This window comes from Natrix helvetica (assembly GCF_964273705.1).
Source record: "Natrix helvetica genome assembly, chromosome: 1".
NCBI classification, from domain to species: Eukaryota; Metazoa; Chordata; class Lepidosauria; order Squamata; family Natricidae; genus Natrix; species Natrix helvetica.
In genome coordinates, this window is record NC_138548.1 from 284652452 (window position 1) to 284675575 (window position 23124).

At 42.3% G+C, this 23124-nt stretch overlaps 1 protein-coding gene across 1 annotated transcript in view; it reads right to left on the bottom strand.

Moving 5' to 3' along the window:
• Positions 1-23124, bottom strand: part of PDGFRB (platelet derived growth factor receptor beta) — a 114573-nt gene that overhangs the window by 32915 nt on the left and 58534 nt on the right. Inside the window, exons 2-10 of the mRNA XM_081935063.1 lie at positions 21266-21348; positions 15590-15865; positions 14456-14722; positions 13003-13142; positions 11797-11971; positions 9642-9834; positions 8683-8798; positions 1679-1805; positions 390-595 (exon numbers count right to left, since the gene is read on the bottom strand). Of these exons, the coding sequence (XP_081791189.1) occupies positions 390-595; positions 1679-1805; positions 8683-8798; positions 9642-9834; positions 11797-11971; positions 13003-13142; positions 14456-14722; positions 15590-15865; positions 21266-21317 (1552 nt within the window). The 5' untranslated portion in view covers positions 21318-21348. The remainder of the gene's footprint in view (positions 1-389; positions 596-1678; positions 1806-8682; positions 8799-9641; positions 9835-11796; positions 11972-13002; positions 13143-14455; positions 14723-15589; positions 15866-21265; positions 21349-23124) is intronic.

Consider the following 23124-nt stretch of genomic DNA (forward strand, 5'->3'; position numbering starts at 1 on the left):
TGTTAGTAATTTTGAAAACTTTTGTGCTTTTTGATAGTTACATATGTAATGTAATTTATTTTTTCCTGTTGTTCATATATTTTTCTTTCCCTGCCTTTTTCATGTTTTTTCTAGTTAAATTTTTTGACATCTACTGATGTTTAATTAAATAGCATTAAGCTATATTTTTGCTAGTTTAGCTGAGTGGCGGTTGTGCTTGCTGTGATCTGAATATGGGGACTAACTGGGATGATGCTGGGTGAAAACTAAACTGGAAATTACCCACAGTTATCACCAATGTACAGCACAGCAAGGGGACACAAAACCACTTCTGCCCACGCCAGTACAATAACACTCTTGCATATCTACATGTGTGTCAAAAACAATAAGATGGTTATTGCAGGACTCACTGTATGGAACCAAGGTGATTTGCTGAGTGTGTGCACCAAGGAGATTTTGAGCTGCACATTGGATAAAGATAGGTTCATCTACTCTGTGGAAAAGGAGCTTGCTTGTCACAATGTATACTTTTCGGTCATCTTCATAAGTGAAATTTGTTTGCAGATTCATTTCTTCTGAGGTGTTTCCCAGGATCTTAGTAGTTTCCCCCGTACACCTGTTTTGGAAAGCAATCAAAGAGAGTTTGATCAGTGCCTCCATCATATTGAGTAATATGTTACATCTCTACTGTAGCATATTCCTTTGTCTGCACATCTAAAGGTTAGTCCCACTAAAGGTTTTCTCAGAAGTAGGTTCTGTACATTCATGCTTAGCTTCTCAAGCTGTCCTACTACAGAGTGAATTATTCAACCCAGAGCAGGGCATGCAAACATGTATTTCAGGCATGTAAAAAAGATCTTGTAGTCTGGTCAGTGTTGGACAGGAGAGCACTTGGGGACTCTTTGGATGTCCCCTTGGTATGGAAGTAAGACAGAACACAAATTCAATGAAAAGAAAAGTCTTAAGTGTGTGCATGCTTGAAATATACTACTCCGGTCACCATATTTCAAAAAATATATTGCATGTGCAGAAAGGTGCAAAATGTTTAAGAATTCAGAAATTTCCTATGAAGAAAAGTCATCAGAACTGAGGCCTTTTAGCTTAGGAAAAAGATATTCGATCATGGACAAAAAGCAGGGGTAGCAACAGAGAACTGTAACCACAAAGGCATCTGTTGGCAAGCCAAAGAGCAGCAGCTACTATTCTTATAATTATTTTGCAGTTCTCTCAGAATATTTATGGAAAAAGCATAATGGCCAATGATTTTGGCCAAAAACGGCTACTGTGACACCACAGGAATGATTGGGGAAGGTTTGTGGAAGTAAACATTTCCTCTTCCACACACCCCTTCAAAAATATATGGGATAACAGAACCATCCCAAAACAGGATTGAATATACTCAGTAACTGTGGAAAGTTGATGGTCAATTGAAAAATGAAAAGAGAAGGGGAGGAATGGAATGCTAGATGACAGTATCCCTATGAATGCACTGAGGCATTTTGATGCTTATTTTACTTCTTGTGAGATTCAAATCATGCTCTAACCAATAACAAGATCTGAATTTATCTCATGTATAATGAGATTATAAAAAGATTGGTCTGCAGCGAAATCCCATGGCAAGTTCTTTCCTGCTGTTCTCCCCACCCAGAGCTTTAAATGCAAAAACACTCAATATGTTTGGTGCAAATGTTCTCCTTACCATTTGTCATTATTACAGGTATACCAGGTAACCTTTGGTTGGGGCATTCCTTCTGTAGTACAAATCACTGTTTGCTCACCATTTGTTTTGTTGCTACTGTCTCTCAGTTCAATCACTGTAGCTGGGACTGGTTATATTGGAGAAAAGAAAATGAGATAACAAATAATTGGTGATAGGGGTATACTGTTTTTGCAAGGGAAAGCTTCCTGAAAAATGAACAATACTGTACAAAAAGTACTTTATGAGTCAGAAACATGGTGTTTAAATTCACTGCTATATCTTGCTCAACTGATATTCCATTTACCCTATAATTTATTTTTTTTGAAATTTTTTAAACTGAGTGCTTTCAGTTTCATATTCATAAACCTCTGGAATGAACTTTATTAGGAAATCCCCTAAAGTTCTGGAGACATACACAGTTTCCAGTTATTGAGCAATATTGCTACTTGGGAGATTGCAAATAAATGATGCATTATAGTTACAGAGCCTGTGAGTAAATTAACCTAATACTCAGACTTGGTATGGAAACAGTGGTCCTACCACACTTTAGAAGACACATTTTAATGCAGGCATAGCAATACGTTTTCATTCATGTAAACCACTGCAAATATCCACTAAGATAACATGCCAAGGTGCGATTTTTCTTAACAATGATTGCATAAACAACAATTGGCTAGGTATGCTGAATCATAAACTGTAGGTTTTGAGTAATAAAAATTGGGTTTACATGATATGCTAGGCTATAATGCAGCTTTTAGGCTTCAGATTAGCATGTTGTATGAATCTAACCAGAACCCTTTAGATCAGTGTTTCTCAACCTTGGCAACTTTAAGTCCTGTGGACTTCAACTCCCAGAATCCCCCAGCCAGCTGGCTAGGGAATTCTGGGAGTTGAAGTCCACAGGACTTAAAGTTGCCAAGGTTGAGAAACACTGCTTTAGATGAATATGAATAGACTATAATTACAATCACTTTAGCTAAGAAGTACGAGGATAAGTAATTATTAAACTGTGGGAAAGCCAGAAAAAAATAATTAAATCCTTTAATTAATTAAATGGTCATAGAGAAACTAAGCATCTCCACTTCCTGTTGTCAGACAGCAAGTTAGCTTGTTAAAACAGCTTTATTCTAATAATTAAATGTCAAGATGGTACCCACAACTTTATGGTTGAAGCCCATTTAGTTGAATATGTGGCTCTCATAAAAAATGGTGCAGTTTCAGCTGCACCATTGTGGCTCCCAATTTAACTTTAAAAATAAAATACAATTCCCATTGTTTTATCTACCACAGTACCAACCCCTGCAGTCTAGGTGGACAGGCGCTACAGAGCCAGGGCCTGCGGCTGATGCTTTGCAACGCAAGGTCTGTTACCAACAAGGCCCCCCTCATTAACGAGTTGATCTCAGAGGGGGAGCTAGACCTTGCAGGGATAACGGAGACCTGGTTGGGCCACGAGGGTGGTTTACCCCTCGTGGAAATGTGCCCACCAGGTTTCCAGGCATTCCATCAGCCCCGGGCCCTGGGTAAGGGTGGTGGGGTGGCGGTGGTTATTCGGGAATATTTAGAGCCGAGGGAGTTCACTGTCCCTCAGATACCCGGGTGTGAGTCCCTTGGTGTGAACTGGGGCCCAGGGAGGCAGTGGGGCTTGCTGATTGTATACTTGGCTCCTCGCTATGCATCAGCAGCCCTGCCCGAGCTCCTCGAGCTAATCTCAGCGACGGCAGTTGAGACTCCCAGACTTTTGGTCATGGGGGACTTCAACTTGCCGTCAACCGGGAGCGGCTTCTGAGGTGGCTCGGGTGTTCATGGCTTCCATGACGGCCATGGACCTGACCCAATTAGTTCAGGGCCCCACTCACGAAGGGGGCCACACACTGGACCTCATTTTTGTATCTGAACAGTGGACGAGTGATCTGGGAATAGGGGACTTAGTCATCACGCCCCTGTCATGGTCAGACCACTCATCCCTCCGGCTGGACTTCCCTGGCGCTATCCCCCACCGCGAGGAGGCGGAACCAAACTCTACAAGCTGGTACCGCCCCAGGCACCTGATGGAATCGGATAGATTCCAGACAGAGCTTGGGCCAATACCTGTAGCCTTGTCCCGCTCCCGCTCCAAGGACCTAGTGACTGCCTGGAATAGGGCGACGACTGGGGCCTTGGACCGGGTTGCGCCTTTGCGACCTCTCCTGCGGCATCGACCCACCCCGGCACCTTGGTTCACTGAGGAGCTAAGGGTGATGAAGCGCCACAGGAGACGTCTAGAGAGCAGGTGGAGGTCCTCACGCTCCGAATCTGACCGAACACAGGTAAGAGCCTATTTGCGGACTTACCTTGTGGCAATAAGAGCGGCCAAGCGTAGACATTGTGGCGTCCTTATTGCGTCCACGGATAACCGCCCTGCCGCCCTGTTTCGGGTGACCCGCTCCCTTTTATTGCAGGGGACGCAGGAGACACCCTTACAGGGAAGAGCAGAGGAGTTTGGGGAATATCTTCAGGACAAAATCGATCAGATCCGGAGCGGATGGACCTCCGTCAGTGGACCAGACGAGCCGTCAACAGCGAGTCTTGAGAGACCATTCTGGGAGGAGTTTGACTCTGTTGCCCCCGAGGATTTGGACAGGTTGCGTGGACGGCTGCGACCCACCACATGTTTGATGGACCCGTGCCCCTCCTGGCTGGTACTGGCAGCCTGGGAGGTGACACGAGGCTGGCTTCTGGGCCTGGTGAACGCCTCATTGGGTGAGGGATACTTACCAACCGCCTTGAAAGAGGCGGTGGTGAGACCCTTGCTCAAGAGGCCTTCGCTCGACCCAATGGAGCTAGCTAACTATCGTCCAGTCTCCAACCTCCCCTTTTTGGCGAAGGTTGTTGAGAATGTGGTGGCACAGCAGTTTCCGCGACACCTGGACGAATCCAACTATCTAGACCCACGCCAGTCCGGCTTCCGACCCGGGCACAGCACTGAGACAGCCTTGGTCGCGTTGGTTGATGATCTCTGGAGGGCCAGAGATAGGGGTTGTTCCTCTATCCTGGTCCTATTAGACCTCTCGGCGGCTTTTGATACCATCGACCATGGTATCCTATTGCGCCGGTTGGAGGGGATGGGAGTCGGAGGCACCGTTTTGCGGTGGTTCGGCTCCTACCTCTCCGACCGGAAGCAATGTGTGTTGACAGGGGGGCAGAGGTCGTCCCTGAGGCCACTCACTTGTGGGGTGCCACAGGGGTCGGTCCTCTCGCCCTTCCTGTTCAACGCATATGTGAAGCCACTGGGTGAGATCATCCGTGGTTTTGGGGTTGAGTACCACCTGTACGCTGATGACACTCAGCTGTACATTTCAACCCCAAACCACCCCAACGAGGCTGTCGAAGTGATGTCCCGGTGTTTGGAAGCCGTCGGGGTCTGGATGGGGGACAACAGACTCAGACTCAACCCCTCCAAGACTGAGTGGCTGTGGGTACCGGCACCTCGGTTCAGCCAGCTGACACCATCGCTGGCCATAGGGGGCGAACAACTGTCCCCTGTGGAGTGGGCGCGCAATTTGGGCGTCCTCCTTGATGCCCGGCTGTCAATGGAGGACCATGTGGCAGCCGTGGCAAGGGGGGCGTTCCACCAGGTTCGCCTGGTGCGCCAATTGCGCCCCCTACTCGACCGGAGTGCCCTGCGCACGGTCACTCATGCGCTGGTGATGTCCTGCCTGGACTACTGCAATGCCCTCTACATGGGGCTTCCCTTGGGACGCATCCGGAGACTGCAGCTAGTTCAGAATGCAGCCGCGCGGGTTATCATGGGGAGTACACGTTACTCCCACGTAACACCTCTCCTGCGCGAGCTGCACTGGCTACCTGTGGCCTTTCGGGTGCGTTTCAAGGTATTGATTACCATCTTTAAAGCGCTCCATGGCATAGGACCTAGTTATCTGCAGGATCGCATCCTACCACACACGTCCCTGCGACCTATCCGCTCACACAGGGAGGGACTCCTCCTGGTTCCGTCCGCTAGGCAATGCCAGCGGGCGACACCTAGGAGTAGGTCCTTCTCTGTGATGGGCCCAACCCTCTGGAATGACCTCCCCCCAGACATTCGAACTACCACCGACCTCCGTTCCTTCCGTCAAAAATTAAAGACTCACCTATTTCAATCAGCTGGCCTGGCACTCTCTTAGTTTTATCTCCCGGGGATTTATTTTAATTGGGTTTGGGTTTTAATTGGGGATGTTTTTTAGGGTTTTAGAATATATTTATTTCTTGTACAGCCTATCTCCTCCATCCAAATGTATTTAATTGTTTTATGATTGTATTTTTATCTGCATTGACTGTACACCGCCCCGAGTCCCTTTTCGGGAGAGGGGGCGGTCTAGAAATCCAAGAAATAAATAAATAAATAAATAAAGATGGCCCTGCATTAAAATTCTTCTCATGCAATGTTGAGTTTCTGAGTAGTTTTTACTAACTTTGAGCCAGGGAGCTGGACATGGACAGTAACACATGACAAAGGAGAGTCTGGAGTAACAATAACAACCACGAATGGGAAACTGTTCTACTCCTTAATGGGACAATTTCAAGACCCACTAGAAAGTGACAGCTTTAGGGAAGGAAGAAGCTTTTTGCTCAAGAGGCATAAGAAGCCCTTGAGAACAGTGTCGAATGAAAATTGCATTAGAAGATAAAATGACCCATTTATTTATTAGCCACCATTCTTCCCCAGCCAAAAAGAAAGACACCAAAGCCAAAGATTCTGGGAAGTTCAGAACAATAAAAATAAAAGGAACATTAAAACAAAAAGCAATAAAGAATACACTACGGCCCATAAATTTATCTTAGACATTATAATCTCCCTTATTAAATAAAAGGTTTTAGCATCTTTTTGAGATGTGAAACAATGTGAGCCAGGCTCTGGGGACAGAATGTTATGCGATTTGGAGGTTGCCCAATAGAAGGCCTACTTTCTAATCCATGTCCCCTTTAAGACAGCCTTACCAGGGGTGGGATTGAAAAAGTTTAGCAACCGGTTCTCTGCCCGGTTGCTGGGTGGGCGTGGCCATGGGGGGCATGGCCTACTCAGCCTCGACATGGTGGGGGGTGGTCTGTTTTTGCCCTCCCCAAACTCTGGAGGCTTTTCTCGAGCCTCCGGGAGAGCAAAAACGTCCTCTCCCAAGCTCCGAAGTCCCTCTGGAAGCCGGAAATAGGCCTGTTTCTGGACTTCAAGAACTTCCAGTAGGCCCATTTTTCACCCTCTCACAGCATCTGCACAGGCCCTGTACTTCCACTGGCCAAGTGGAGACTCCTGGGAGGGGCGAGATGGGTGGGGCCAGCCGGTCCTTGTAACAACTGGTTTGGCAAACCAAATGCAAAATTAGCATCCGGTTTGCCCGAACCAGTCCGAACCGGCTGAACCCCTGAGCCTTCCCTATTATTATTTCTCCAATACTACAATTTCTCCTATATTTTGGATAAATATAAGGATAAGGAAATTGTGCAATCCCAAATTCTTCTCTTTCAAATCCCGTTATACCGATTTTGCAATTAGCAGTCTGTCTTGTTTTGAACCCAACTCCATGGCTCCCTGTTTAGACTGCAATCATCCAAACAACCACTAGATGGAAGCAAGGCTTTTATTGAGCAGGAGAGAATAAGAATATATTTGGAAAGCATGACTGATGAAAGGAGCCTATCAAACTCCTTATTTTAATGAGATTCCCCTCATCATTTTTGATTAGCTGCATGAAGGAGCTGCAAGTGTACCAGGGACACCCTACTGCGGGCTAATGTTCAGCTGTAGCTGATAAAGGAGGAATGTGCGGACATTCACAGCTTGCTTCATTTTCCAAACTGCCCTCCACTTTTCTAGGTTCTGAAAAGACCAGAACAAAAGAGGACAGTCAATTTCTTTGATTCCCCAGATGGCATCGGCCAGAAATATGATTATGTTCTCAACCAGAGACCCCTACACATGTCTATTCTTCATTCTGCCAGTTTCTGCCAGTGGATTGTCTTTGGGTACTCTTGTTAACATTGACAAATGATAGCCAATAGCTACAGTTTCTGAACAGAGGTTCCAAGGAGGGGTGTGGCTAGCCAAGGAAGCTACAAGTGGTTTTTCTCCCCCATCCCTATCCTTGCTCAAGGGAAAACATATTCTCTTTGGATAGCCAAGACTATCCCTGTCAGGAACGACTAGCACATATGCAATTATATTCCTTTTTAGGATCTTTGGCCTGCAACATTTTCTATTATTTTCCTATGCTGTTTCATTAGTGAAGTAATTGGGAGGGGGGAATAGAAAGGAGTAGAATTGTGGAATGTGTTGTTGTCATTCTTTTCTAGAAGCCAAGGTCATCTTTTGTCTTCGCACCTCGACACCTGACCGGAACCAGCAAGGTGGAGATACCAGCATGGAAGAAGAGGATTGAACCATGTGATGGATTTATGGGTGTGGGGATAGATCATGAACTTTCAACTGGGTGGAATCCCAGGAAGTTCTTCAGATTTGGGATTCCACAGCACGATGCCAACATGTATGTCTTATTAAATTGGAACTTTAAGGATAGCTCTGCCTTAGACTCTGATTTAATTCTGCATGATATTTGGAACACTGACAATCCCGTTCTAAAATTGGCTCTGGAAGAAAGTTATTATTATTATTTTTGCAAGAAATCTCATGACATTTTGCATTCCCTAAAGTCTTATGACAGGGCGTGATATACAGATAATCCTTGACTTATTATATGATTACTCATTTAGTGACCTGTCAAAGTTACAACAGATCCCTCCCTCAAAAAAACCCTACTTATGACCAGGTCCTCAAGTTATAATTGTTACAGCACCCTCCCCTCCCCAACATGGTGATTCACCCTACTCTTGGTATATTTAAGTGAAAACTAATTGCTCTGTCCTGAATATTTAAAATGTGACTTAAAATAAAGATACTTTTAATAAAATATAATCTTTGCAAAGAGATACTTTTGGCATAAATAAAACTGATTGTGAGGAGGTGTGCTCACCATTAATCTGCAAATAAAAGGAAAGCTCTTTTAAGTCATCTTCGTGAAATGCTCGGACAGTGTACAGACCTCCCTCACTTGCTTTCACCCTTACAAGGGTCAGAGTAGTTTGATACCTGGAGGAAAAAAAGAGAATCTTGGAACGGTCGAGATAATGGAGCTTATGTGGAAGCACAAATTATGTTACTTTTCAGGGGCATACTTTCCACTCAAAGAGAGAAACCCATTTTAGTTAAGCTAGAATGAACTGTGATATTTGATAAACTAGAATTTGCCATCATGCATTAAACGATTAAATAAGTGATTAAATTAAATGAAGGGTGGCTCAGTTCGGCGGTTCGAATCCCTAGTGCTGCGTAACAGAGTGAGCTCTCGTTACTTGTCCCAGCTTCTGCCAACCTAGCAGTTTGAAAGCATGCAAAAATGCAAGTAGAAAAAATAGGAACCACCTTTGGTGGGAAAGTTAACAGCGTTCCGTGTGCGTTCGGCATTTAGTCAAGCCGGCCACATGACCGCGGATATGTCTTTGGACAGCGCTGGCTCTTCAGCTTTGAAACGGAGATGAGCACCGCCCCCTAGAGTCTGGAACGACTAACACATATGTGTGAAGGGAACCTTTACATTTACCTTTATTAAATGAGAACTAACTTAAATATAATGTGCCATCCCATTCTGATTTATGATTTAGGAAATATAAGTTCCTGGATGCTTGATTTATATTGGACCAATGCATACAGAGAAAGAGAAACAAAAAAAAAATATTTCCCTTATCTTTATATTATTACTACTATCATTTTTTTCCACATGGGTGCAAAGTTTTATAAAATCCACTAATGATACTAGATTTTTCTTAGTAAAGGGAGGATAGATACCTGTCCATGATGTATACACTCTATCAATTAAAAACAATAGATGGCTCAGTGCTGCACATGCTAAAATATTGAGAGGAAACACTTTACCTGGTTTCTGACAAATTCCTGCTATTGATAGCAAAATCACTGTTGCTCTCAGAATTCAGGGTCTTGTTATTCTGAAACCAGACAATGGTTGGAGTTGGATAGGCTTCAATCTGTATCAAAAAGGTGTGACTTTTGTGCAGTTCTGCAAATACGGTCTCATTCAGAACAGTGTGAAAAGTCACAAAGCCACGCTCTGGGTCAGAAAAGGCGAATCGAAAAAAGACACAAATGGACCTCTATTAATTTTTTTGGCTTCACAATGTGAGTTAATGATGAGGATAGTTAATTGGCTCTCTGTTTTAGCACAAATTGACTATTTTAATAAGCAGCATAAAACGACGTGTTTTAAAGAAAGAGCTTCCATTTAACATCACTATTCTAATTTGTAAAAAACTGTAACCTGGACTTACTTAGCCTTTCTGTAATTAAGCTTTTTAAAAAAAAATGGGGAAAAAATAAAAATTTAAAAAAGGGCCAGACTTTTTAGACTACATAGAACGTGTGTGAAGAAAAGTTATGGTTCAGTGAATAGAGTTACTATTGCTATAACTGAATGCTATGAATGTTAGGATGAGTTTCTCTTTAAAGTTTTATTTTAACTGACCACGGAACAGAAATCACTTATCACTGCTTTGTAGTGTACTGCCACACTACCTTCTTTTTTTAATGAGGTATAAAGCACATCAAGTTTGATGATCCTGTTTATTACCTCCTTTTTACAGTGTTGGATTGGTCCAAGGTGAGTTGTATTAGACAACCTGGAATATCTATTTTCTTTCTTGGAGGCTAGAAAAAAAAATCCCTTGCTCTTTAGCAGGGGTCAAGCTAATCTGCAAAATAGGCTGTTTTTTAATTTTTGGTGGCTTCCTTGTTTCAGAGAGAAAGCAACTGTTTTGAAACAGAAGTTCCTCTCTATGGAAGTAACCAAAACATATCAAAATTTTAGGCAACTGCAGTGGTGACATTGGCTACTCGCCAAGTTAATTCTCTCATGTCAAAACCAAGCTTTTGCCTAGAAATTCCTTGCTTTTCTTTAGTTCCCCTTCAACATGAAGCATTATTTTGAGAAACTTTGCAAGCAAATATTACTCAGTGCTTCTGAATGAATAAAACTATCAGGCAACTAATAAGGAAAATACTGTTTTGCTATTTTTGTGAGGAATTTGAGCTGAAGCTTAGCATATCTATTACATAAATTTTGTGAAAGAAAACCAGAATCTGAAACACAATCTCAATTTAATTTTTAAAAAAACCAAACTCCTGTACCACTTAGGCAATCTATGTTTTTATCTGGGGGAAAAAATAGTTGAAATCTTGAGCAAAATATAAGAGATGCCTTGTAATTTTGTTTATAGTCTTACGACAAATGTGCATTTCTTAAACAAAACAAAATGATACTGGTAAACTGATTTACACATTACAGGTAGTTCTCGACTTATGTCCACAGTTGAGCCCAAAATTAATGTTGCTAAGTGAAACATTTGTTAAGTGAATTTTGCCCCTTTTTATGACTTTTCTTGCCACTTTTGTTTAGTGAATAATTGTGATGGTTAATATGTAAAGTATAAAAACATTAAATACAGAGATAAAAAGCAAAAGGCAAGATTGGTCCTCGACGTACAACCAAACTGAGATGAAAATTTATGTTGCCAAGTGAAACACTTTAGAGTTTTGCCCTATTTTATGACACTTCTTGCCAGAGTTGTTAAGTGAATCAATACAGTTGTTCAGTTAGTCACATGGTTGTTAAATGAATCTGGCTTCCCCATACTTTGCTTATCAGAAGGTCGCAAAAGATGGTCACCTTGACCCTAGGATACTGCAACTGTCATAAATATGAAGCAATTGCCAAGCATCTGAGTTTTGATCATATGACCATGGGGATCCTGCAACGGTTGTTAAGTGTGAAAAATGGACATGTCACATTTTTCAGTGCAGTTGTAACTATGAACGGTCACTAAACAAACTGTTGTAAGCAGGGGACTACCCGTATTATTATTTTTCAGTTGGAATGAATTAAAAGAGATTTGTTTTCCAATGTTGCCTATAAAAATCAGTACTATGTATACTATTGAAATGCCTGAAGCCATAAAAGTTATTTGAGGAAGATTTGGTATCAACCTGATGACTAAGAAAAATATTTCACCCAACATACCAATCACTCTGATAAATATATTTTTTTGTTCTTTTTGTCCAAAATAGGTGTCCGTGGCCTCACATGCATATAGACCTTGATCATCCAAGTTTGCATCTGGAATGGTTAGGATGGAACTAGTATAATGTTTGACTCCTGGAGCAATATGTGTCACGGGTTTTACCTCCTTGCCTACCTGTAAAAGATAGTAAAAATAATGCAGAGGCAGTAATACAGAGTTTCCAAAGCTCAAACAACAATGAACATAGCAATTTGCTGCCTCAAATGATGACACGCTTTCATTTAATATCTTTTCTTTACTGTGAAAATATGACAATTGTTTCTCTCTTGTTAGTATGGCACATGTGACACAAAAGATTTCAGGAGAAAACCTACCAGTAGTGAACCTGAAATATATATGATAAAGTCACAGTATACCTTTTCTCTCCTCCAGCAAAGGAGGCTAATTCTCTTTTGTGGAACACTTTTTCAATGAGGATATTTGATAGTAATAAAAATATAAATCTGCTACTCTGGATGATAAAATGCACATCTTTCTCGGATTCCATGTTACATTTTTAAAAACAAACATGAGTTGCAGCAGAAAATATCTGTGGAATACTGCTTGTTCATATCAACAAGCTCAGATACACAGAGGAGAATACAATACACATGTTGTTATTTTGGCTTTACTGTGATTAGGAAGGAACATCTGCAGTTATTTCTGTAATAATTAAGAAAGGAAATTTCCTTGTTTAGCTTAGAGGACCAAATGTTCAATTGCCATTTTGCAGTAATATCTAAGCATACATCTGTAGAGAAGATATCTCGGAGTCTATTTTATTTCCTATGACTAGAATAAATAATTCTTTATTGGCCAAGTGTGTATGGACACACAAGGAATTTGTCTCTGGTACATAAGCTCTCAATGTACATACAAGCATCAGGTGATAAATTATGATCATAATCATAATCCAAGCATCTTGAATAATAAGGTGGAACACTCAGCGAGAACCATAAGATACTAAATAAAACAAGCAGCACAAATTGTAACAACAAAGTGATAGTCATAAAATGAAGGAATAGGTAACTTGAAAGATAAGGATAAATAATAGTAATACAGTCGTAGTACAAGGTTTAACATCCTAGGGCATAAGACAGTATTGTGGGTATTTGAAAACACAGACACAAATGCAAACACACTAAGATCTATGTCTCCTTGCTTACCGTCTGTCCAGGATAACTCCAGATATAACCGATCAATTCAATGCCTCTTACTGTACATGTCACAATGATAGTTTCACCTTGTTTCAAAATAGTTTGCACCGCACTGATAGAAACATTGATGAAGGATGTAGGAGGAGGAACTGTAAAAGAACAAAACTAGTGAATAAGGAAGAAACTTAGCTCACAGCAACTTATATGAAAACAAACAAACAATTGCAGCAAGCTCAATCAATATGCTGCTGTCTCAGAGTGAGAAAATTGTTTTCTGTGGGTTTCACTGCATAGAAAATTTGAAAACTTCAATCTTAATAAAGCATAAGATGTTAACAGTAAATAATAACTAGCCCAGTACGGAACTACAGTACAACGAGAGGACTCCCTAAAATGGAGTTCTTGATGCTCTTTGGGTTTAGTTGTTTGCTTGCAGATGTTTCATTATCCAACTAGGTAACACGCTCAGGCTGATAATGTAATAAAATGTTGGGTAATAAAATATCTGCAAGCAAACAACAAAGCTCAGAGAGCACCAAGGATTCAATAGTTCAACCCTGAGGTAGATACATTCTCTTAGAACTTAAAATCTCGTGGAGAACAGGGCAAGGGTCTTGGTCTGGCATTGAATTTAATCACAATGGAGATCTGAGTATGTCTCTCCTCTGCCAAATCAACAAGTGACTTGGGATGACCATTCCCTCAACTTCAGGCTGAAAGACAGTCAGAAAAATACATTCACATTATAATAATCAGACACACGCCCTATATGCAAAGCAGTTTAAATATTATAGCTCAGATCAAACAGATCTGCCTCCTATAACAGACATATCAGCCCTGCTCAAGTACCAAAGAGTAGTCCATTACTTTGGCAAGTAATGATGTTCACTTCTCAGTTGTTTAATGAATGTGCTCTCACTGAAAACTGAGCTATTTTTTTCCCCAAAGGAAGTAAAGATGGATCTCTTTGCAAAGCTTGCTCAAGGTTTTTAGTGAAGCAGGTACACAAGATCTGTCAATTCCACCCACCAGAATGATTCCAGGCAGCAATGAGCATAGTTGGATCTTTCATCTTTTCAGATGAACACAAGGATTAAAAAAAAATATAGGGCTTCTGTGTGGCATTCCCATTGCTGGGTGGCGCAGTGGTTAGAACGTAAGCCAATTCTGCTGACTGCCAGTAGTTTGATTCTGATTGGCTCAAGGTTGACTCAGCCTTCCATCCTTCTGAGGTGGGTAAAAAGAGGACCCAGAATTTTTGGGGGCAATATGCTGACTCTGTAAACCGCTTAGAGAGGGCTGTAAAAGAACTATGAAGCGGTATAGAAGTCTAAGTGCTATTCCTAATGCACCTCTATATAGGATGATGTCTTGTATTCATTCAGAGAATCCTTTCTGCTCCACACACTTGCTAATGCTGTGCATAATAATGAAAACATGTAAACATTGATCCAAGATTCACCTTGGAGATTGTAGACATAGAATGTTTCAGACTCAAACTCTTCATCTTCTATTGTTGCCTTGCAGATGTAGGCCTTGTCTTCAAACTGCCCTTTAAAGCCTTGCTGTGGAAAATACACTCCAGGGGCTGGATCATTAACCCTCTTTTCATGAAGAGAGACCGTGGCATTGGGGTTTGTCACCCGGCAAGGAATAATGACCTCACTATAGCCTGTGCTGAACACAAAGGTGTCTTCCTGGTTGTTTGGTAGGAAAGGCATGGAGAGATCTACAAAGAAGAATGGAGAGAAGCTGGTTTTGTCATTGACTAGGGAGGTATCTAAATCACAAAGACTGAAGACATATTGATTTTCCTCAAACAGCATCCTAGATGCAATAAGGGATATACTTATGACCAAAGTAGCTCAGTATGGAATGTGGAAGAGAAATGCAACAATGATGTTTTCTCTGCAGAGAGATGTGGCTTGGTTCCTCTCTATTACAGTGTTCACAGTATAATACCGTAGATGTGTGTGTGTTTTGGGGTTTAGCATGTGTATAAGTGTATGAGTGCATATGCATCTCCACAGCCGGTATGATAGGTATTGGTTTTAAATAGGCTGGAAGATTGTAACTTTTATATATGGAGGCAGCAGAGGAATTTATCTCAAAGAAAATACCCTGTGTATTAATCCAGTATTGACACCATAGGTCGGTTTAAAGGAGGAACAGGATTTTTGCCACCATCTCAAAGTCTTTATTCTCATATATGTAATTTGTTAGGCTCTGCATTATATCGGTGGCCACAGCCAAAGCCCAAAAGTAGGTAGAATTTAAGGTGTACAGTATATAAAAAACAAAAAAAGATATTTAAATCTAGGCATCCTACTTCAACTTTTGAAGGTCCTCCCCAGCAGGTAGAGATGATAGAAAGAAGAAGCAAATACTGTATTATTACTATTCAAGGAAAAGTAGTGTGGCCTGGAAAATGTGTACATTTGAGTTATCTGGAAAAAGCCATGTCTGCATCCAGAACAGAGTCCTTGTTTTTTATTTCTTCTGAACTTTCTGTTCATTCCACAGAACCAAACACCTGCATACACATGAAGCATAAATTACAGGATTAGAAGTATCAAAGTTGTGCAATCACCAATACCTGGTACAAAAACGTAGATGGCCTTTCCATCCAGGTGTTGATCGTCGGAACAGGAATATTCACCTGTGTTCAAACCAGTCAAGTTCCTTAACGTGAGGGTATTGGTAAAAACGGTGCCCCTTTTCTCCAGGACAGTATCTAATTTGGTATGCTTGTTGTCTGTTTTCCAGATAACCTCATTGTGGCCTGAACATTTCACGGTAAAATCAGTGTAGAGATTGAGGACAACTTCGTGGGCACTGGGAGTAATTTCCAGGGAGCTGATTTCTTTCGCACCTTTAAGAGATTGTTTGGAAATCAAATGAGCAAGAGACAGAACATAGGGGATAGCAGAAGAATGTACAGGGATGAATGCAAGGACAGGGATAAAAACAAAGCAACGTGTTTCTGTAAAATCTAAACATTTGAACTGCTTGAAAAGCAAAATCATTTTCCATTTGGAGGCAGGGGTTAGAGGCCAGCCAGTCAAGATATTTGACTAAAAACGAATTCATTGCCATGAATGAAAGGGTCTTGATTCCATCTAATGCCTTTTCCTTCTAGGAAGAGCCTGAGATTGGTCTCCGGCAGAACAATAAATTATGAGTAATTGCACGATGTGAATATAATTCAGGCATTGTGTACAGAACAACTGGAAAACTCCAGTGTAATAAAGATTTTTTTTCCTTCCTAGAACATGGCATATTCTGACCCATTAATTTTGACCCCTGTTACTGAAGTGTCTGCTGTGATTTGTGTTGAAGAAATCTAAACAAGCTAAGGATGTGAAAGGAAAATGAAAATTGCCAGGAAATCCATAGGAAATGATACAGTAGACAGCATTTTCCTGAATTGCTCTCTCCAAACCTCAACAATGTGCCTCTTTTCTCTGCTGGCAGTAGCACCAGGCCAACAACTTACCTATTTCAAAACTTCCACATCCTTTCCTAAATAGACACTTCTTACAGTTGAGTCACCAACCAGAAGATGGCTTCTCTTTTTAGATAACCTACTCAGCCCATATTGCTGATTTGCAACACCTGCAACACATGCAGACCTTCCTTATCCAAGACCTCTTTTTCCTTGCAGACTACAATCCCCTGCCTAGTTCAGTTATCATCACCACAAACAGCTAAACCCGTCACCTTAATATCCCTATGAAGTTCAGTAGGAACACTTAATAATTTTGTAGGGACACAGCAAAAACAGCATGCTTAAAATCCACAGCTCTCACTCAGCCAGACCCAACAGTTGTCCATACTGCCCTTCTCCTGCAGGGTCTTTGTGGAAGAGGGGGCTGATAGAGGGGCAGCTTAGAACATACCAGCTCAGTTGGTCACCTAATTTCAGCCTGAAGAGCTAAACTAAAGACTAGACTAGCAATCTGTCCATGTAAGCTAGCAATTTTCATACAAATAGGGTAATGCCCAAACTTTTAAAAAGGTCCCATGGAAAAATAGCTGCAAAACAAGTGTTGCAATGAACTAAAGATCCTAAAAATAAAATTGCAATCACATCAACACCTACCAAGGGTGAATTACTGCTGTTTTCAAATTACTGCTGCTTTTAAGACTACACTTGCTCAGATGCACACATCTGGTCAGAGGTCCTCACAATGAGTAACTTCACAAAGTTGTAAGTTCACAGAGTGACTTATGGGTGGTCTTATGCCGAACCACAGATGGCCTCCATTTTTAGGGGAACCATTACTAGGCATGTTCTTGTAAAAGGTCCCGAGCCTGGCTATCATCGATCTCGCCAGACTTAAGGGCGCTAGCTATGGACTGCAACACTGCAGCCCCCAGCTTCGACTTCTTAGTTCTAATAGCGGAGTCAAGCAGAGTCGCCATGCTGGGGGGCCTAAAGCAGACACTAACGGGATAGTTGGTTGATAGGAAGAAGAACAGGAGGGTTGGCATTCTAAATTTCGATCCGCTGCAAATAAAGTAGGTGGTGGAGGAGGAGGGTCTGGTAACACTGGGGCAGAGGATGGCACCGCCCACTTGATGGACCGCAGGCGCTTCTTGATCACCTCTACTGACCGCCCGGAGAAATGTGGGATTAATAATACATAGAGGTCTTCCTTTAACAACCCAGTCATCCAGTAGCGGTCAGCATGGTGCTTCAGTGCCTCGTCATCCTCAGAGGACTACTGTAAATGCTTCGTGGGTAGGACAGCCACCCTCTCCACGTTAACATCAGTGGAATGTTTATGCCGCCTGTGCGTACTCAGGCTGCGCTGAGATTTAAATTGCCGGCCGCAGACGCACAGGAGCATATTGGAACTAGAAATGTCGAGGTTCGTACCAGGAGCATCGTGGGGAGCTTCCATGGCACCAGCTGGCCTGCTGTTGTCCCAGACTCCAGAGGGGCCAGGACTTTGTTTACTTTTATTTGTTGGAACCAGCAGTAATCCCCTGCAGGATGATTAGTCCTGTAAGGGAAAGGCCTGGGTCTTAGCTCAGGTGCCGGGGAATAATTCCCCTGCACTCTACCCAGCGATCGCCACGAGGAGGCGCCCAGGTCATGCAACCATGGCTCTCCCAAACATCAAAAGATGTTGAGAGAGTCATAGTTACTCCCATAAAGGGTCAAGACTAAACACTAGACTAAATTAAGCTAAGCATGATCCTCTCCAAAACCTTGACTGCCCTTTGATTATTGAACGTTACCAGTGCTTTGGCAGGAACATGCAGAACCCCTCCCCCCCCGGATATTCCCCAGTTCCCTCTGGAAGCCATTTTGTTGCCATTAGTTGCCAAGGACAGATTGCTCGAATGATTCTGGACTCCCTGTGGTGACAAACAGCATAAGAGAATCTGAAAGCCAATAGGGCATGATCTTCCCATGACAAGGAGGATACCAACAGGTTGTTCCCCATTAATCGTTGCCATTGCTCCAACATATCTGGGATGTGATTACTGTCCCAAGCTGGACTTGAGATGGTTTGGATTAGACCCATGGCTGCTATGATAGTCATGATCTCCTAGGCCCCTTCCAAGGCCATACCCACAGATGGCAGATTGAAGTCCCCCCAAGGACCATAAGCCTGGAAAACTCCACTATTAACTCTGAGATGGCCTCCAGCATCTGTTATGTAGCAGGGAGGCTGATACAGTAGGCAAGACTCCCACCTGATATCATGAGTTCAGCTTCAGGAACGGGTCCCATAAGCCCAGCTTCTCAGCCAGAGACTTAGGAAGCAAGTCCCCTGAAAGCCAAGAGAGATTCTCAAATGGTTATTGCCACCCTTCTTCCCCTGCCCTGGGGTCTTGGCTGATGGCAAATCCTAACCCAGCTGGGCACATCTCTGAGAGCAGGGCCACCCTCTTCCAGAGTCTGCCAGGTCTCAGTGAAGTATGCCAGATCAGCTTGCTCCTTCTCAATAAAGTCTTGGATGAGGAGAGCCTTACTACTACCCTGGAATTCACCAGCAGCAGCTAAACCACAAGACCTCCAAGGATTTCCAGGGGCTGGAAGTGAGCTCAGCACACAAGCACATGCCACTGGTACTAAGCATTGGTGGCATCTTCTGCTGAAATGGAATGTCCTGTGGCTCCCATAACAACCCATGCCCATCACCAGGGATGGGATTCAACCTGTTTGTACTGATTCAGGTGAACTGGATGTCAATTTTATATCTGGTTCGCTGAAGCAGTAGGTTAAAGGACTCGCTGGCCCCTCCCACCCCACTCCGCCCCTCCCAGGAGTCTCCACACAACCTATTTTGGATGCCAGGTAGGGCCCACATGGAGGCTCTGGGACTGTGAAAAACAGGCCTCCCGAAGTTCTAGAAGTCTGGAAATGGGCCCATTTCCGGCCTCCAGAGGGCCTGGGAGAGGCTGTTTTCACCTTCCCAGAAGTTCAAGGAAACCCTCTGGAGCCTGGGGAGGATGAAAATGTCCCGTCCCCGTCCCCGTGGTGCAGGAGGCCATGGCCACCATGGCGACACCCATCCAGCAACAGGGCAGAGAACTGGTTGCTAAAAAATTTCAATCCCACCCCTGCCCTTCACCACTATTATGTATTGCCATGCCCAAGAGCCCACAAGATGGTTTTCATTCTCCGATCCTGATCTCCCTCCTTTTGGGCCACAGGATTTGCCATTCCCTTCACTCCCTTCACATTCACTCCCTCAGACACTCTCAGTTAGTGGGCTTCTTGCTCCCTAAAACGCTGAATTCAACTCAAAGAAGTATTAAGAGTTCCTCCTTTTAAAAATAAACAAATGCCCTAGTTTGCTTTTACTTTTCCCCACATCTAAACAGACCTTGGACTGGTCTGCAGAATATTCTCTTCAAACAGAATTCTCACCCTGTTCTTGACTGTTATTTTATTTATAAATCTAAAAGATGAAAAGGTATCATTATTGCAGAAATAAAACAGGGTGTAGAGAAAGTCAGCAATGGAACTTAAGCACTAAAATTTAGGGATGGGATTTAAGACAGCAATAGTGGCAGAACTCTTGGAAACTGGGAACTGTCATGTTGATTCATTTTATGCCAAGGCTCTGCATCTTTATTTTGTGAGTCCCTGGCCTCAAGGATGTCTCTGAGACGGCTTCTCTAGCTGCCTTAAGTCCTTCTGTTTATTTAACAGACCACTACAGGCAAGCCATGCAACTTTCAGGCTCCGAAAATGATCCCAACTCATAAACTGCAATGCGTCTGTGACCTGCCAGTACCCAACTGCTCTTTCTTTCCTTCTTTTGAGAGAAGGAAAAGGAGAAGGCTGAAAAAAAGTAATGAGAGTTTAAAGTAAGCTGAGGCAGGCTCTCCCTCCCCTTCCCCCCTGCACCTAATGAATGCCAGGTTTGTCATCTGAGAAGATGGATGTTTCACAGGAGTATTTTTGGTAGGGGTAACCTGCATCTGCTTTTGCCTTATACTCATTAAAACACCTGCTAAAAGATGTAGAAATCAGCTGAGAAGGTTTACGTTGATGACCCCGACTCCTCTTTAGTAAAACAAATGCTGCAATTAGAAAAAGAAAATTGGATTCTCCAAGGTAAAAGTGGGGATGGTGTACAAATCACTTCCCTGAATTCTTTTTGAAACAATATTCATGTTCCTATTGAAACAAAGCAGTGTTATCAACTGAATTGGATCCAGAGAAAAAAGGTATTCTTTCAACATATACCCAGGGCTTTTTTTTCTTTCTGCATAAGCCTGCCTATCCTCGGGACTAGGGAAGCTTTTAAAGCAGTAGCCCAGTAAACTCTGCCTGTCCCGTGTACGTGCACAAATGATTTGCACACACAGCAGGGCTTCTATTCTGGGACTCCAACTTTAATTGATTATATCCAATACCACCACCCTTAGAGTGGCTAACCAAAATGGTCATCAACATGGAAGTAATTTTCCTGGAAATCAATGGGACTTATCTATTAAATGGGTGGTGAATTGGTTGACTTTTGTTTAATACAACAAATTCTGTAAGCCCGAATCACAGAAGTATTTGTGCACGTGCAAGGCAATGTGCATGTTGCAGCTAAGAAGCAAATGCTATTCTTTGAAGATTAAGATGTCCAAGCAATTGTATACAGACAGTAATGTCACAAAATGTGATTCGGGAGAATTTTCTCTCTCTACATGAAAGATAGCCAATCATAGCCTCCCTCAGTACAAAACGGAAGTTTTGTGAGTGCTTTCCATAGAAGCATTTGCACATCCATAATATGCCCAGGTGTTTGCTTACTTGTGAGGAAGAGGACGAAGAAGACTAGCATCTTCTGAAAGAAATCAGGCATCCTGGCTGTCAGTTCTGTTTCATGCAGTACCCTGTAAAAAGAAAAGCGAAACCAGTGATGCATAGGAATCTGGAGAGTGGGCAGTATATATGCCATGGCCAAGGATAGATTAATAAATATTGATAGATTAGGATAATATTAATACAATGAATGAATGACTAATCTGTTCCTTTCTTTGGGGTTGTGTATAGCAGCCAAGGTAGTGGCTATCTGCTTTAATGGAGAAAAGCAATGGGCAAAGGAAATTCAAGCCTAACCCTAACTTTACTTTAAACAATCAGCATTGGTGCCAAATGTCTGCAATGCAAATCTTTGGGATTGTTACTGGATTAAAAAAAATAGATGATGTCTCTTGCTTTTTACTCTCTTAACAATATTGGTTTAATAGGGCTTAGAGCTCATTGTTGTGGGAAGAAGTCAAAAAATCCAAGAGAGCAGCTTGAAGCCATTACTGATGACTGCATGACTTTAGTTGGAAAAGAGCTGGCACTGAATCATAACCACAACATCCCAATGTAATGAGATAAGAAGTATCTTGTGACTATTTTTCATAATTTCCTACGTCATCCGAGGTCAATTTACTTTACAATTTGGACATAGCAGCTGAATAAGGTATATATCTAGGAAAACCACTATATCTTATTCTTTTTTTTTAATGTAGTGATTCATATTCCGAGTTCCACACATCTTCTCTAGATGGATGACAACCAATGCTCTGAACTTGGAGATAAATAAGTGTTCCAGAGCATGCTCTGAAGTCCTTTTTCTTGTCTTTGAAACAGTATGTGTGTGAGTATGCTCATATTTGCAACGTGCCCATAAGTAAATTATGTTCGTGGCATTAATAAGTTCTATTTGCATTTTATAAGTGAAAAATTGAGCACCAAGAAACTAGATTGAGCAGACTGCCTTCTCAGGTACAGTCAATTTCTTAAGGCTGGGGTCTGTATCGTTTTCCAGATGGAAGAACACCAAAAGAAAAAGGAGGGGAAAAAAAGTAACATTCTAGGAAACTCTTTTGCAACTATTGCAACTATTACTTTTGAAGAGAGTGCAATAAAGAACTTGTGATATTATCATCTCATACTATAGATAGCTCCTGGTATTTCAGATCCTTAAGCACATTTATTTGCCTTCTCAACACATTTTCATATGCAAATCTGGAAATACAGTAGGAGTGCAAGGCTCTATGTAGATTCTGTAAACAAATCTATATTCCTTTTGCATTTGACCACAGCCTCTACTGGCAGCCTAAAAACTGTACAAATGTAATGGAGGGTACAAATCCTTCTACATCAGGTGTGTCAAACACAAGGCCCACGGTGCTTAAATCCAGCCTGCAGGCCTGGCCTGGAAATATCAACGGACCGGCCCATGGTGCCTCTGCTAGCCAAAATGGGCCACGTGCACCCCCTGGCCTCCAGAAACACTCTGCTGGTCAAAAACAGGCTGTGCGGAGGCCTCCACACGGAGATCAATCTACCTACCTATCTACCTACCTACCTATCATCAATCATTTTTCACATTTCCCTCAAAAGAGATAATTAAAAAGCTTTAAAGCTCCACTTTGTTGCCACTAAACTCAGACATGGAAGGGGATATAAAGTTTATCAAATAACAGTGCATTGACAGCTCTAGTTAAAATATTTTCACTAATGCCTCTGTGAAAATTATTTTCAACCCAAGCAAAGAGATGAGAATGTAGAGCAAATGGAAAGTATGCTATTGATCATGAATTCCTATTACTATCGAGTATAATAGCATGTTTTAAAATCTATTCCAACCATGCTGATCATTAGTATGCAAA